Source organism: Oryctolagus cuniculus, chromosome 14 (assembly GCF_051225735.1).
Source record: "Oryctolagus cuniculus isolate XC-2025 breed Fujian yellow rabbit chromosome 14, ASM5122573v1, whole genome shotgun sequence".
Taxonomy (NCBI): Eukaryota; Metazoa; Chordata; class Mammalia; order Lagomorpha; family Leporidae; genus Oryctolagus; species Oryctolagus cuniculus.
In genome coordinates, this window is record NC_142880.1 from 5,253,802 (window position 1) to 5,270,399 (window position 16,598).

Below are 16,598 nucleotides of genomic sequence, written 5' to 3' on the forward strand. Positions count from 1 at the left end.
AATCTTCTTGGGTACACCCAGAAGATAATTCTGTGTATACATGTGAACCGACTGAGGACTTCAAATTTATCTTTGAGAAGCAAAACTATAAGTAGAATGGGTGCCTCTGCTACACACTTCTCCCTAGGAGGGGACATTAGGCTGTGGCTCCTACCTATGTCTCTTGGGAAGTTGCTATTGGCAGTGAGGCTCACTGGAAGCTTCTCCATAACGGGAGGGAATCTTACTGTATCCCATGAAACTGCTCGGAGGAAACTGTTGCCTTGGCAACTTAGCCCAGCAACCACATGATTCTCTGGATGCCCTAGCTGATGTGGTCATGGACAGCCAACTGGACCTGGAACATGTACTGGCAGGACAGGACAGGGTATGTGCAGTGACTAATGAAACCTGCTGCACTCCATTAACTACGGTGGGTTCATGGAAAGAGATATCAAAAGGATTCAGGATGATTTCAGAAAGGGAAGCCTGACAGCTTCACTACCTGGGAAGTAATAGAAAATACTCCGCCTTCTCTGCCACGGTTCCTACTCTGGTGTCTTCTTCCCCTAACTGTACTCAGCTTAATTATCAAATCTCTCTTTCAGCTTTCAGATTTCACGTAGAAATGATGGTTGTGCAGGGATTCGAGCCATTGCCAATGGCTGGCGACAGATCTCGAGCCCCTGAAACACCTCTGGATCAGCCAGTAAGGGATTTTTGTTCCTTGGCCAGGCAAGTACAATGCCCCGAGTTTTCATGAAACAGACAAAGACTGACCCTCCTGCATTGCCCTCCCTTATGCGATGGTTGAGGGATTGAAGCTGGATGAGGGACTGAGGGATGGAAAATCTCTGAGGGAAGAAATGATATAGCTAATATACAGGTAGCTTGTAAGCAAAGAAGGCCTCAGAAACTGCCAGCAGCACCTGGGCCACTGCCCCCCACTACACGAAACCCAGGCTCTTCCAACCCAAATGCAAGCTTGGCACACCCATCCCCCATCATGCAATGGCGCCATGACACCTTCCCAGAGATGACCACGTTTGTGCTGCAGCCCCCCGTGGATATGCCATGACACTTCTGAGATTTCCATAAATGGGGACACGGAAGCAATAAATATTCAAGTCCTGCCGAAACTGCGCTCCATGTGAATATTCAATTAGGCCACTACCCCTACCCTATAAAAGGATGACCCCCAACTTGAGTTGGAGCAGCAGCAGTTCCTTCTTTGGAAAGAAAAGTTGCCCACACTCATGCTGTTCAATAAAGCATGCTTCCTTGTACATTTTTAGGGCTCCTCCTTGAATTCTTTCATGGGTGGAGATAGAACTTGAAAGAAGCCCAGCTTGGGCTGAGTTGCCATAACAATACAATAGGAGGAAATGAGGAAAAATGGGACAGAACTGGTTTTTCCAGTGGAAAGGTGAGGGATGGGTTGATTAAAATCACTGCTAGTTGGAGCAGCCATTTAATCTAGTCGTTAAGATGTCTGTGTTCCCACATTGGAATACCTGGGCTTGATTTCTGGCTCTAGCACCTGATTGAGTTTTCTGCCAGTGCAGACCCTGGGAGGCATGGATGATGGCCTGAGTAACTGGGTTCCTGACACCCCGGTGGGGACCTGGACTGCAGTCCCAGTCTCGGACTCAGCCCCAGCTCAGCTTTGGTCATTGCTGGAATTTGAGGCAAGAACCTGTAGGTAGGACCTCTGAAACAAAATCACCACTTCCAGATAGTATAAAATTTACATATCAACTATCTATAACTTACAATGAACTGCCCGGAAGACAACAAGGTGAGAATCTGATAACCCAGAAGGATGTGCTATAGAAATGCCTGGTTTTTCTACTAAAAGGACATGGGGCTCTCCCAAGAAATCCAGTGGAAAAAACCAAGTGCTCTGGATGATATGAGACAGGGTGACCCTTTCAGAACACTGAATTCCCCTGATTAATTTAAAACACAGCTATCGCTTCTGACTGTTCTCAGATGCTTGAAAGATAAAAATGCCAAACCAAAAGTGTTAGAAATAATAGACAACGCCAATTAGAAAATTCACTAAGTAAAATAGTCCAGCCTTATTCAGATGATTCAATTTGGATAATTTCCTGAAATGCGCTATCCTTCCTAGCGCAGCCTAGATCCTCCAACAGAAGCGCGGCAAGATTCCCACTGTTACACACTCTGAGTACGATGCGTCACTGCATTACCCTCACTCTTTGTTATGTCAAACCTCTACAAGCAATTTACAGTAACCTTTAGAAGTTTTCTAAGAAAACATAATTATAGGATTACATGTTGTCATTTTTTTAATAAGATTTTATTTTATTTATTTGAAAGACAGAGTTACAAAGAAAGGTAAAGACAGAGAGAGAGATTTTGTATCCACTGGTTCACTCCCCAGATGGCTGCAATGGCTGGAGCTGTGCCAATCCAAAGCCAGGAGCCTGGAGCTTCTTCCAGGTCTCCCACACGGGTTCAGGGGCCCAAGGACTTGGGCCATCTTCTACTGCTATCCCAGGCCATAGCAGAGAGCTGGATCAGAAGAGGAGCAGCTGGGACTAGAACTAGCATCCATATGGGATGCCAGGGCTTTAACCTGTTGCTCCACAGCGCTGGCCCCTAGATGTTGTCATTAAAAGAATGACAATCAGGGTAGGCATTTGGTGTAGTGATAAATAGAGTGCTTGGGAAGCCTGTATCCCACATTGGCTCTGCTCCCAATTCCAGCTTTCACCTAAAGAGCACCCTAGGTGAAGTCTAGTACTTACGTCTCTGCCACCCACATGGGATACCTGGACTGAGTTCCTGGCTGTTAGCTTTGGCCTGACTTAGTCCCAGCTATTGAAGGCATTCAGTGAATGAACTAGTGAACTGAAGATCTTTGTTTGCCCAATAATACTGATTAATTTAAAATAATCCTCCATTGCTGTTTCTACACAAATATTTAAATCCTAGAATGTCATGCCATAGTCCCTAATCCTAAATACTGTAACCACATGTCTACTACCAAAAATCAAATAAAGCATATAATATGAAACATGTTTAATTTCAATAAGATAAACAAATTGAGCAAAACAAAAAATTCTCTAAATTAGAATTATCAAATAAGAAAAGCTCCAAGCTAAAGAAGATAATGTAAAATATTAGTAGAACACAATTATTTCCATAATGGTCACAAAATATATGTCTACCCCTAGGTATTTACTTAAGAGAAATGAAAACATATGTCCACAAAAATCTTTGTATATGGTTAGTCACAGCAGCTTTATTGATAATAGCCAAAAGCTAAATGTTCTTCCCAAATGAACAGTGAAGCACACTGTGCTATATTCATACACTGGAATACTACTTAACAATAAAGAGTAACTAATTACTGGTAAACACGAGAACATGAGTGAACGTTAACAACATTACACTTGGCCGGCGCCATGGCTCACTGTGGCGCCGGCACCCCGGGTTCTAGTCCTGGTTGGGGCACTGGATTCTGTCCTGGTTGCTCCTCTTCCAGGCCAGCTCTCTGCTGTAGCCTGGGAGTGCAGTGGAGGATGGCCCAAGTGCTTGGGCTCTGCACCCTATGGGAGACCAGGAGGAAGCACCTGGCTCCTGGCTTTGGATCGGCACAGCGTGCTGGCTGTAGCAGCCATTTTGGGGGTGAGCCAATGGAAGGAAGACCTTTCTCTCTGTCTCTCTCACTAACTCTGACTGTTCAAAAACAAACAAACAAACACATTACACTTAGCAAGAGCAGCCAAGCAGATACATACTGCATTCATCAGCTTTTCATTTCTATAATGCAACACCTGAGGCAGCCTAACTTAATAAAGAAAATATTTACTTTACTTAGTTTTGAAAGTTCAGATCCAAGATGTAGGCAGCCCATTACCCTGTTCTCTCATGGGGGTAACAAAAGGCAGTGCAGGAGCACGTTCTATTGCAAGTCATCACATCTCAAGTCTGGAAGCAGAAAGAGTGGGCAGACTCAGAGTCAGAGTTTTATAACACTCTGGTGAGAACTTAAGATGTCACATGAAAAGCGCCTGCTGAGGCACACCCAAGATGACTTAAGAGCCACCCTCTAGACCATCTCTAAAAGGTTCCACCATTTCCAATGGCACCACCCTGGGGACCAAAACTTTAACACACGGGCCATGGGGAGACAGTCAGCATCCAAATCAGTGCAGGGATACTGAGTACCAGGGTAGTGTTGGACTTGTAGAGTGAAGATGGAAAGGTTCTCTCCCTTTCAATTCTCAGTCTTGGTTTTCACATCTGTAAAATGGAAATCTCGTGACTGTGTCATGAGATGATGTATAACGCTTCTGAAGCTATAGAAGGTGGTGACTAAATTTCAGGTTTTTTCAGTTAATGTTCTTTTATTCAACAAATATTTCCTGGGAGAGGGGGGATCCTGCTGATGCTAGGGGTGCTATGATGATGGACTCTGTCCTAAACACTTTATAGTGCTGCAGGGTAAACACCGACACAGACCAGTGCCATCCCTGAGTGACAGGATGAGAGGAAGCACTTGGGAGTTTACTTGATTTGAGTGAACTTGAAAACTTCTTCAGCATAAAAAAAAAAAAAACAACACACCTTTTTAAGCTAACACGGTGTACAGTATACTTATTGCACAGAAAGTGTTTCTAAACTGTACCATGGTGCAGTGAGTTAAGTTGCCACTCATGACAAGGGCATCCCACAGCAGACTGCTAGTTCAAGTTCTGGCTGTTCTGCTTCCTGCTAAGGTGCCTGGGACAACAGAGAAGGGTGCTCCAACTACCTGGGCCTCTGCTACCCACGTCGGGAGATCCTGGTTCCTAACTTCAGCCTGACCCTGCCCAGCTGTTGTGGACATGTGGGAGGTGAATTGGTGGATTGAAGATCTGTCTCTGTCACTTTGCTTTTCAAGTAAATCAATCTTTAAAAAAAAAAACATTGAGGGGCTGGTGCTGTGGCACAGGTTAATCCTCTGCCTGTGGCACCAGCATCCCATATGGTTGCCGGTTCTAGTCCCGGTTGCTCCTCTTCCAATCCAGCTCCCTGCCGTGGCCTGGGAAAGCAGAAGATGGCCCAAGTGCTTGGGCTCCTGCACCTGTGTGGGAGACCAGGAAGGAGCACCTGGCTCCTGGCTTCGGATCAGCGCAGTTCCAGCCACTGCGGCCATTTGGGGAGTGAACCAACGGAAGGAAGACCTCTCTCTCTCTCTCCCTCTCACTGTCTGTAACTCTACCTCTCAAATAAATAAATAAATAAAATCTTTTAAAAACTATTGAATACAATGTAAAGGGATGTATTTTTACTTTCAGATGTGAAAGCTTTTCTAAAAAACTGCATAAAGAACAGATTTTATGTACTTCATATATACAGTTTTAAGCACATAAACGCTGTTTGAAAGGTAACTGCTTAGTTGAAGGAGACAGTCATGCATTAAAGCTGTTTTTCAGAATTCACTAGCAGGGAGCTGGGTTGGAGTGCAGCAGCAGAGACAGCAACTCGACGCCCATATGGGATGTCGGGTGGCAGGTGGCGATTTAACCAGCTATGCCGCAAATGCCCAACCCCAGAATTTACTTTCTTAAACTTCACAAAAATCAAATGGATCATTTCAACTGGCAAACACCAGTTGACTTACATGCATAGTTGCTCAAAAATGCCAGTGCAAGTTCACTGTTACTAGTGGCATCTTTTTATTTTTTTTATTTTTTGACAGGCAGAGTGGACAGTGAGAGAGAGAGGGACAGAAAGGTCTTCCTTTGCCGTTGGTTCACCCTCCAATGCCCGCCACGGCTGGTGCGCTGCAGCCGGCGCACCACGCTGATCTGAAGCCAGGAGCCAGGTACTTCTCCTGGTCTCCCATGGGGTGCAGGGCCCAAGCACCTGGGCCATCCTCCACTGCACTCCCTGGCCACAGCAGAGAGCTGGCCTGGAAGAGGAGCAACAGGGACAGAATCTGGCGCCCCGACCGGGACTAGAACCTGGTGTGCCAGCGCTGCAAGACGGAGGATTAGCCTAGTGAGCCATGGCGCTGGCCACTAGTGGCATCTTTTTAAAGGCTGAGTTTTGAACTCTTTTCCAGGCAGTAAAATTTATCTTGAAGAGGGCTTTGACAAATACACCAGTGGTTTAATCACCAGTACAATTAAGATCTCGAACAATACTGTCAGGCTGGTTTCTCAACCCCTTGCCCCAAACCTCAGCCCTGGTCACCACTGTTCTTTTTATCTTGGGGGGCAGGCTTTTGACACAGCTGTCGACACCGCTTGGGACACCCGCGGCCAATATCACAACATCTGGGTTCAGAGTCCACCTTAGTTTCAGGTTCCAGCTTCCTGGTAATGCAGACCCTGGGAGATAGCAGATGATGGCTCAAGTGCTTGGATCCCTGCCACCCACACAGGAGACCTGGAGACCAGGATGGAACTCTTGGCTCCTGGTTGAGCCTAGTCCAGCCCTACCCTTTGTGACCATCTAGGGAGTGAACCAGCGGATGGAAGATCTGTCTCTCGATGCCTCTAAAATGAGAAAAAAAAATTTTTAAAAAACCCTTTATTTTGAAATAATTACGGGAAACTAAAAGTAGCATCCAGTGTCCTCCGTACCTACCGCCTAGAACGTCGGATCAGCTCAAGGCTTACAGGGAGTCCCCGTTCACTTCCTTGCCTGGATTTACTGCTCTTTCCAACCAATTCAGGTCTGCTGTTGGAGGGAGCAGCTGCAGGCTGATCATTTGGTGCTTTTTCTAGTCTTTCCTTCCCACCCCCACGTAATTCTGTTAATGATTTAAGATTTTATTTATTTAGGAGAAAGACAGAGAGGCCTTCAGATGGCCACGTTGGCTGGGGCTGGGCCGGGCCAAAGCCAGGCGCTGCATCCGGGTCTCCCCCGGGAGCGGCCATCTTCCGCTGGTCTCCCCCGGGAGCGGCCATCTTCCGCTGGTCTCCCCCGTGAGCGGCCTTCATCCGGGTCTCCCCCGGGAGCGGCCATCTTCCGCTGGTCTCCCCCGTGAGCGGCCTTCATCCGGGTCTCCCCCGTGGGCGGCCATCTTCCGCTGGTCTCCCCCGTGAGCGGCCTTCATCCGGGTCTCCCCCGGGAGCGGCCATCTTCCGCTGGTCTCCCCCGTGGGCGGCCATCTTCCGCTGGTCTCCCCGGCCCTTAGCAGGGAGCTGACCGGGAAGCGGCGCACCTTCCTCAGTGGGTGCAGGCGCCACAGGCTGCAGCTTCGCCCCTGCTCTCCAGTCACTGCATTTTACGTACCACAGAAGAACCCTTGTCAGCACCAGCCGTCCTAATTTCCGCCTCCATCTTAAGTTTAAAGCGGGGTGCCCCGCACTACGGCCCTGGCTGGCCACCCCACTTTCACCCCTACTCCTGTGTTCCCCAGACGGCTGCACCTTCCGCCGCCGGTCACAGGGTCCCCGCCGCCAACGCCCCCGTGCCGGAGCACGGCCGGATGGCTCCGGATGCGCAGCCTCGCACCCGGCCGCGTCCAGGGCCCAGCCCAGAGCGCGCCGCCGACAACGTCACCCGCCCGCGCGGCGCGGCGCAGTGCGCATGCTCCGAGGCGGGCTCCCGCGCCCCGGCCTCCGAGGCAGGGCCGGGGCGCCTCGGGCGGGCTGCCCCTCGCCCCGGCTCGGCGCCCGCACCCGCGCCCCGTGGGCCGCGCCCCGCGCTCGCGGCGCCGGGCGCCTCCCTCCGCCCCTTCTCGGCCCCGGCGCCCCGCCCCGCGAGGCCGGGCGCCGGGTCAGGGGCCGAGCGGAGCGGGGTGAGTATCCTCGCAGCCAATGGCGGCGGCCGCCCGGCGCCTCGGCTTCCCGCGCGGTCCTCACCCCACTCCGGGGACGGGAGGAAGGGCGGGCGGGAGGCGCGCGGCCCCGAACAGAAGGCCGCGGACGCGGGACTCCGCGCGTGGCCTGCGCGCCCGTGCTGCCCGCTCCCGGGCCGGGGCGGGGAAAGGCTGCGGGCGCCGGGGCCGCCTCCGCGTCCTGCCGTCCCGCCCTGCCGTCCCGCCCCGGCGCGGTGGTCTCCTTTGCGGCCCGAGGCCTTGTCCGTGGGCCGTGCACAGAGGACAGGGCGTCCCCGGGGCTCGGGCCCCAGCGCCCCTTAGCTTTGAGGTTCATCAAGAAACCCAGTGGTTAGGGCCAGCAGCCCCCGGCCCTTAGCCTAGGACAGCACGGAAGCGGTACGGGGTGTGCAGAAGTGCCTGCTGGGGGTAAATTTATAGGAAGACCGTGGGAAGTAGGCAAAAGCATGGGGCCTCGCAGCCGAGGCCTGGTGGAGGGAGGGCTCGTGACCACAGGGTGCGGGGCCTCGCAGCCGAGGCCTGGTGGAGGGAGGGCTCATGACCACAGGGTATGGGGCCTGGTGGAGGGAGGGCTCATGACCCCAGGGTGCGAGGCCTGGTGGAGGGAGGGCTCGTGACCCCAGGGTGCGGGGCCTCGCAGTCGAGGCCTGGTGGAGGGAGGGCTCGTGACCACAGGGTGCGAGGCCTGGTGGAGGGAGGGTTCATGACCACAGGGTGCGGTCTTTTTGAGCAACTGAGGCACTGATTGTTAGCAGGAGACGGAAGTAGCCCTAGAGGTGGAGGCTTTGCTGCTTTATGGGGTCTTCTGTATCCTGACCTCGCAGTCACACGTGATTTTCTTCAGGGTTCGTGTTACAGCGTGCCCCGTGATCGCGAGCTCCATAAATCTTGCCCACAGGCTCCTTGTGAGTCATGCTTATCGTAACTCTGAGGGTTTGGCAGTGGCCTGCGCTTGAGTGGCACAAGCTTAACCGTACTTTTCGGGACTGAAGAACATGGGCCCCATGGGGTGCTTAAAGCAGATTCCTCCGCACCACTTCCGGAGGGCAAATGTCAGTGAGAGGAAACTTTACAAAATGAAAACCTGGACCAAAAGATAAATATTGAGAAATTGAAGTTATAGTCCTGCAAATTACGGAATTTCAATATTGTTGATATTTTTCATTGAGGGTACTAGTGGAAACAGTTATAAAGGGGACTCACTGTGGTGTGGAATGGTGTAAGAGGATTTTTCTCTGTCCCCTATTTCTCTTCCCTACCACCTTCTGTTTTGTTTAGGACAAAAGTGAACTGAAATTTTGCCGCATTATCAGACGATCAAATTAGGAATAATGTCTTATGGCTAATTATATGTGGATAGCAGTCTAATCCTTAATAAGTTCCTGAGAACGATAAGTAGCCCCTTAGGAAAAACAAGCAGGGTAAAGCTTCAGTAAGTAGACTGCTTACGACTGGGCTTGATTTATTAAGTCTGTAGACTTGAGATGCGTTTGGGACCTTAGAGGTTGTGTTTGAATCATAAATACAATCAGGAAGCCACAACAGAAACAACCATAGAGATGATCTGTGGAAAGCAGAAACCTTCAGAGGATAAGGAGGCTGGGTATAAAACAATTGAAAAGTAGGGGGATGGAGAGGAAGTCTCACTTGAAGGCATCCTGGTTAGGGAGAGGTTGCTGAGACCTGTGTAGGAGTGTGCTTGGCCCCCCGAGGCTTGAGGTGCCTGGTCATGGATGTTTATGGGATCCAGGAAGGCAGTGTAGTAAGAGTTGAACTTCCAAGTTAGGATTATTTCCTATCACTGTTAAGTCATATCTTTCCCAGAGGATTTTTCAGTCATCTCTTCTGAGCTTGAGGATCTGTAATAGTTTCCTATGGCCCGATGTTTGGAGTGGACAGTGCTTTTAGTTTTAGACCGTGTATCAGCTGCTTGCTGCCTCTCACAGTTCAATGACTGGCTGAAATCTAACTCCCATGTGGTGCGCCTTCTGCTTCCTTGGGGCCTTAGTTAAGCTGCACTTACCTGCTGTGTAATTTGCACAAGCTGCTTACCCTCTCTGTCGCAATTTCCCCATTTGTGGAGCAGAAAATCCTAGTAACTTTCCTCCTAGGCTTGCTGTGAGGACTGGAGTTACCACAGTTCTTGGTTCACAGTAAGAGCTCAATACATGCTACTTTAATTATTTTAATCCATACTAATTCCTTAAATAGTGGTTACACAATTTATCATTGTATTGTCTTTTATTCTCTAATGTTCACTCCAGTTTGAATCCTTTCTTACAAATTTTATTGCAAACTGTTGAAAGCAAAGATCTTGTAATATACACTCTTTCCTTTTAAAAAATCCCCGAAAGCTTTCCCAGGATGATTGTGAGGGCTCAGTGTAATGTTTTTTTCTTCCTGTCTTACTAATTTAATTGCCTGTTTTCTATTTTGCATCTTTTTTTAAGATTTATTTGAAAGGCAGAGTTACAGAGTGAGAGGGAGAGCCAGAGAGCCACAAATCTTTTATCTGCTGGTTCAGTCTCCAAATGGCCACAGTGGCCAGCACTGGGCCAAACCTAATATAGGCTGCCAATTTTTTAAAAAACAAGATTTATTTATTTGAAATACAGAGTTACAGACAAAGAGGGATAGACAGAGAAACAGATCTTCTATCAGCTGATTCACTTCCCAAATGGCCACAACAGCTGGGGTTGACCAGGACGAAGCCAGGAGCCTGGAATTCTATCCAAATCTCCCAAGTGGGTGACAGGGGCCCAAGTATCTGCTGCTGCTTCCCCAGGCCTGTTAGCAGGAAGTTGGATCAGAAGTGGAGCAGCCGTGGGATGCTGGTGTCACAGGTGGTAGCTTACCCTGTGCTGCAGTGTCATCCGTGTTGCTCCTGATTTTATTTTGTTTTAAAAGTGTTTGAAACAAATGATAAAATCAATATAGAATAAAGATAAAACAGAATTATGAGAAAATGAAGCTTAACTAGAAAGATGAGATTAGGTGCATTACACTGAAATAGACATGAAAAGTTGAACAGTTGTTAAACATAGGCCACAGACTAAGTTCTAAGCTTCACCATAGTCAAAGCAAAGAAGTAAACATTCCCCTTGCTCAGCAAAAACATGATCTCCAGTGTTAAAGTAAGTAATTGGGAGACCATTACCTGAAGAGATTCTGGCATCTTGGATTCCCAGGGAAACAAACCAAAACCCAGTTCTGTGTCAGTGGTCACCTTCTAGGAAAGGAAACCTAGGCTTAACTAATCAGAAAATGCCATCTCATCTAGGACCAGGAATTTTCCACTGGAATGACCCAAGTAAGACCACTGCTCTCCTGTAGCCAGTCAAATCGTTTGTTTGCCTTGCTTCAGCATTGACTCCGTAAGAGTTTTATGGTGTTTTGTTTTGTTTTTAATGTATTTATTTGAGAAGCAGAGTTACAGACAGGGGCAGAGACAAAGGTCTTCCATCCTCTGGTTCATTCCCCAAATGGCTGCCGCGGATGGAGGAAGTTGGGTTGATCCAAAGCCAGGAGCCAGGTCTCCCATGTGGGTACAGGGGCCCAAGGACTTGGGCCATCTTCTACTGCTTTCCCAGGCCATAAGCAGAGAGCTGGATCGGAAATGGAGCAGCCAGGACAGGAACTGGCATCCATATGAGATGCCAGCGCCACAGTCGGAGACAACCTACTATGCCACGGAGCCGGCCCCAGCCTTGTGTTTGGTAGAATGCATACTGCTTGCCTTCTGGAGCTGCCTACTTCATGAATCGTTGCTCAAATAAACTCTTCAAAATGTGCCTTAGTTTACCTTTATTATTTTTATTTTTTGATAGGCAGAGTTAGTGAGAGAGAGAGAGACAGAGAGTTATAGACAGTGAGAGAGAGACAGAAAGGCCTTCCTTCCGTTGGTTCACCCCCCCAAATGGCTGCCACGGCCGGCGCTGTGCTGATCTGAAGCCAGGAGCTGGGTGCTTTCTCCCAGTCTCCCATGCGGGTACAGGGACCCAAGGACTTGGGCCATCCTCCACTGCCCTCCCAGCGCACAGTAGAGAACTGGATTGGAAGAGGAGCAACCAGGACTAGTACCTGGTGCCCCAACTGGGACTAGAACTCGGGGTACTGGCACCACAGGCAGAGGATTAGCCAAGTGAGCCACGGCGCCAGCCCCTTAGATTACCTTTTAAAAAAGATTTTTTTTTTTTTGAAAGAAATAGAGACAGACAGGGATCTCACATCTGCTGGTTCACTCCCCAAATGCCCGCATCAGCTGGGGTTGGGCTAGGTCAAACCCAGAAGCCCAGAACTCAGTCTAGGTCTTCTACATTGGTGGCAATTACTCCAGCACTGCCTCCCAGTGCGTGCATTAGCAGGAAGCTAGAGTTGGAAGCAGAGCTTGGACACAAACCTAGGCACTCCTATGGCACTACACAAAACACCCACCCCTAGTTTGTCCTACAACACTTGGAGAGAAGTATCTCATGAGTGAAATGCAGATTTTGATTGCAGATTTAGGGAATACTCAAAAGTCCAGGAGTTCCTCAGATTTGGTCAGATCCTACTCTACTCCCCAGTATTTGTCAAGGGACTCTCCTGGCATTTTTATGGACAGTTCTTCCTTGTGTGAGAGATGTCTGAACATTGTAGGATAATTTACCCCCTCTCCCCCCACTTCGTGGGCACTAAATGGCAACAGCAAACTAGAACCCTTGGACTTGGACAACCCAGTATGACCCCATTTGTTTCCAAACACTCCCCTGCAGAGAGGTTAAGCAGGGGAGTGGCCAGCAGGCCACTCCACCCACCCTGTGCTGTATCCACTGCCATTATTTATTTATTTTTTTAGCATGCACTCGGGCCCTGTTTTTGCAGGAGCTCTTCCATTTTTTAGGGGTGTCTTTATCTCCACCTGGTAGACCCTTTTCAACTTTGACAGTTCTTCAAGAGTTAAATTCATGTCTTCCAGACTCCCTTTTCGTGAAATCTCTGGTTTGCCCAGGAAAAATTTGACATTCCTTCCTAGGAAGACAAGTGTAACAAGGACTGAGATCTTGTCTTTGCTGAATGAATAAATGGAAATAATAAGGCACATTTATTTACTGTTTGAACAGAGACTTTGCAGGAAGAAAAACGTACCAGAAACATCTTTTCCATTACAACAGTGTGCAACCATTCACAATTTTTTCTCCCCCTAAGAGAATAATGGTGCTTGGTAGTGTATCTTAAAGACATATTGCTCTATCATCTATATTCAGCAAGCCCCAAGTCTGTGATATTTTGTTGATGTTTTCAGTAGCTTACTTGTTGGATATTTTTGGCCAAGGTCGTACCCCATTAGTTCCCAATTCTGGTATAATTAGCCTATGTGCTGACTGGAGTTTGTTTTACAAGTACCACTATTCAAAGGCAGCAGGAAAATCTGAGCAGGTAAATCAGCTCAAATCACCACCAGTGGCGGATCGATTTCTCTTACATGCTTACAGAGAAGTCTGGTTTTATACGAGAAACGTGATCTTGTGTCCGATCAGATGTCAGAAATCTGCTTCAGTAGGGAAAAGTCCAATTGATGCACAGATGTACAATAAGTTCACTTGTACTTTTTGAGTTTTTCGTTTATTTAATACAACCTTTATTTAAAGTCTACAGTTGTGTCTTGTTGCAGGAAGCAACCAGTTGAGGTAAGCATGGCAGGTTGTAAAAGAATTCACTAGAGCAATCAGAGTGAGCAGGAGGATTTATTGAACACTCTGGGGCAGGATAGCCAGAGAGTGTCTGCTACAGAGACTACAACCCAAAGAAGTATACTTGTAACTGTAGTGCCTTGTTAGGGTGAATTTTTCCCAGGATCCAACAAACTTTCCCAGGTAGGTAATTTGCATTTGTATGTGTGCGTGTGTGGGGAGGTGCCCCCCTTAGTTTTGGGGCAATCCTCCACCTGCCTGTTACAGGTGCTAAGATAGGAAGACTAAGATGCGAGTCCCAAGCTTTGTGGGCATTGCTCCCTCGTCATCTGGTGTTCATGGTAGAGAAGATGGCTGAGGCTTCGTTTAATTTTTGTTCCTTCACAGGTAAAATGATTTTTCTGCCTGGATCTTTTTCTTTTTTAAGAAATTCCACTAGGCTATGTGTAGGCAAAAGTTTCTGTCCAACAGTTTTTCTCGGAAACATAATGAATCCTTTTAATTTATAGGTAAATCTTTCAAATCTGTTTTTCCAAGCCAGAAGCATTTTTCAGTTGTACACTTGCTTATGATTGCAGTTCAGAAATGCCAGTTACTTGCAGGTTGGATTTGTGTTCTTTGTCCTTGGCATCAATCAATACGCATTGTTTTCCTCTTAGCCCCTTTTCTTCTGTGTGTTTGGAAAGCGTCTCGCAAGTGTATGCTGAAATACTGATTTGATTTTCCCCCAGCTTCTGTTCTCTGCGGCATCTAATTAATGTCTCTACTGTTATATGTTTGAATTTTCTTCCAGTTTTTTCTTATACAGTTTCCTTTTTTAATCTCAGTTTTTCCCCTCCCTCTTCTTTTGCCTTCAGAGGCCTTCTTTGCTTTTCCTTCTTCAGTTGAGAGCATCGTGGAGCAGGTCATTTCTAAGTTGTACCCTTCTTGCCTGTGTAAGCCCAGGACAGAGGTGGCTTTGCCCCTCTTTGCTTAGATAAGAGCTGATCGTGGCCCCTGTGGCTGGGCAAGGTTTTGGTGTACTCCCCTTGACTGGTCAGCGCGAGCAAGCATCCCTCCTCAGACCAGTGCAGAAGGGATCTTCTCGGTGTTAGGTTGGAGAGCAGGTAGGTGAGTCCAGCCAGATTTATGAAGACTACGTCTTCCTCTACACTCCAGAGATGGCTTTCATCTCTGTTGTTTAGTTTTCAGTCCTGTGCCTACAACAGGGAGATTGTCTTTGTGTGATTTGAAAGTTCATAGTTTTTTTGGTGTTAGCATTGAGACAATACTAGTCCAAGGGCAAATCCTTTTCCTGTAGCTACCTGTCACTGGCTACTTCACAGTGTGCAGTGTGCCACGTGGCCTTGCCTTTCCCTTCTGGTCATGTGCTTTGTGTGATTGGCACAGAGCTGCCTTGAAAGAGACTGGCAGGTGGAAGCCAGTTCAACTCAGAATTTGTTTTTCTGAGGAAAGTTCAGAGTAGGGGAGAGTGAGGTGCCTTCTTACCTTCTTCCTCAGTGGACCTGCCGCAGAGATCAGAGCTGATTTCACCTGCCAACAGAGAGCCTCATTTCCAGTCTGGAGGAAACTTTGATTTCGTGTGTGTGTGTGTGTGTGTGTGTGTAAGATTTATTTGATTATTTGAAAGGCAGAGCAATAGGGATATAGGGAGAGGGAGAGAGAATCTTCCATTGGTGGTTCACTCCTCCAATGGCTACAACAGCCAGGTCTGGATCAGGCCAAAGCTGGGGGTCAGAGAGTCCATCCTGGCTCCCTACATGGGTGGCAGGGGCCTAAGCCCTTGGGCCATCTCTGCTGCCTTCCCAGGCGCATTAGCAGGAAGCTGGGTTGGAAGCAGCGTCTGGAACTGGCCCTCTGACGTAGGATGTGGTGTCAGCAGCAGTGGCCCCAGGCTCTCAGTTTTATTGTGGAGGCAGGGAAGGAGAACGAATCCTGCTGGGCAGCTGTGCCAGACGGAGCTGCCCTCCCCCCTTCTGATGCTTGTCTGCCCTTCATTGGCCTGGGCCGTGCCGCTGCGCTCTCCCCAGGCTGCCAAATGCTCTTGAAGTCCAGATTTTTGACAGTCCTAGCAAAATGATCCATTTTTGGTTTCAATTTTTAAGCATCACTCTTCTTCAGAAGTAACCCAGGTACTAATTAAAGGTGCTTATTTTGGGGCCTGTGGAAATCAGAAAATGCATAATCTTTCTGGCCTAGGACTTCAGATTTAAATTTTAACCCCTTTTGCTTCCTTGCTGTGGATGATTGCCCCAGGGCACTGGTGAGTGCTCCAAAGCTCAGGGCTGTGCTGGTGGGGAGCACTGTGCCTAGAAATGCAAATGATGTACCTGGGAACACTTGTTGATCATGGGGAAAGCCCACTCGACCCGTGAAGATACTGCAGTTTGAAGTGTACTTTTTGGCTTGTTCCTGTGCCTGCAATAGTCGGTTTCTGGCTGTCCTGCGCCTCCCTTACATATATTCAGTATATCTCACTGTGTTCACGCGAACTGCTATAGAGAAGTCTCTCGCAGTCTCCTGAGATACTTGTTCCTAAAAGTTATAGGGCCTCCACCAAAGACACTGCTAGGTATGTGATTAACCTACAGGAATTCAAAGTGGGGCATTTGGCTCAGCGTCCCAGATGGCTCTGATTCCAGTTCTAGCTTCCTGAGAATTCTAGCACACCCTGGGAAGCAGCAGATGACGGCACAAATGCTTGGATCCCTGATACCTATGTGGAAGACCCGGATTGAGTTCCCGGCTCCTGGCTTTGTTCTGACCCAGCCCCGGCTGTTGTAGGCATTCGAGGGGTAAATCAGTGGATAGAAGATCTCTGTCTCTGTCTCTCTCCCTCTGAAACTTCACCTTTTAAGTAAATAAAAATAAACATGAAAAAGAATTCACTGGGGCTGATTTAATGAGAAGTTGTATGTGAATAGCAGCAGCATATGCTGCTTCTCAATGTCTAGGCTGACTGTCGTTTGGAAGTACTAGTCTCTTTTGATGGGGAAGAAGTATTTTATCTTACTAGGTCTGGTCTCTGCTGAGACAAGTGAAAAAAGATTTTGATTGAAAATTAAAAAAAAACAGCTGTTCAAGCGAGCCGAGTAGATGTATTAACAACTTATTCTTTATGGCATGAGGAGCTCTGACTC

At 48.2% G+C, this 16,598-nt stretch overlaps 1 protein-coding gene across 44 annotated transcripts in view; it reads left to right on the top strand.

Moving 5' to 3' along the window:
- Positions 1 to 7,207: 7,207 nt before the first annotated feature.
- Positions 7,208 to 16,598, top strand: part of ATG10 (autophagy related 10) — a 271,675-nt gene continuing 262,284 nt past the window's right edge. For 35 of the 44 annotated variants that reach the window (XR_016220372.1, XR_016220373.1, XR_016220371.1 and 32 more), the window contains exon 1: positions 7,208 to 7,747. Coding sequence is in view for 21 of the 44 variants with exons in the window: in XM_070056374.2 (XP_069912475.2) it covers positions 7,436 to 7,747 (312 nt within the window). In the remaining 23 variants the exon portion in view is untranslated. The remainder of the gene's footprint in view (positions 7,748 to 16,598) is intronic. The other 9 variants (XM_089312953.1, XM_089312948.1, XM_070056378.2 and 6 more) reach the window with 5 other exon arrangements.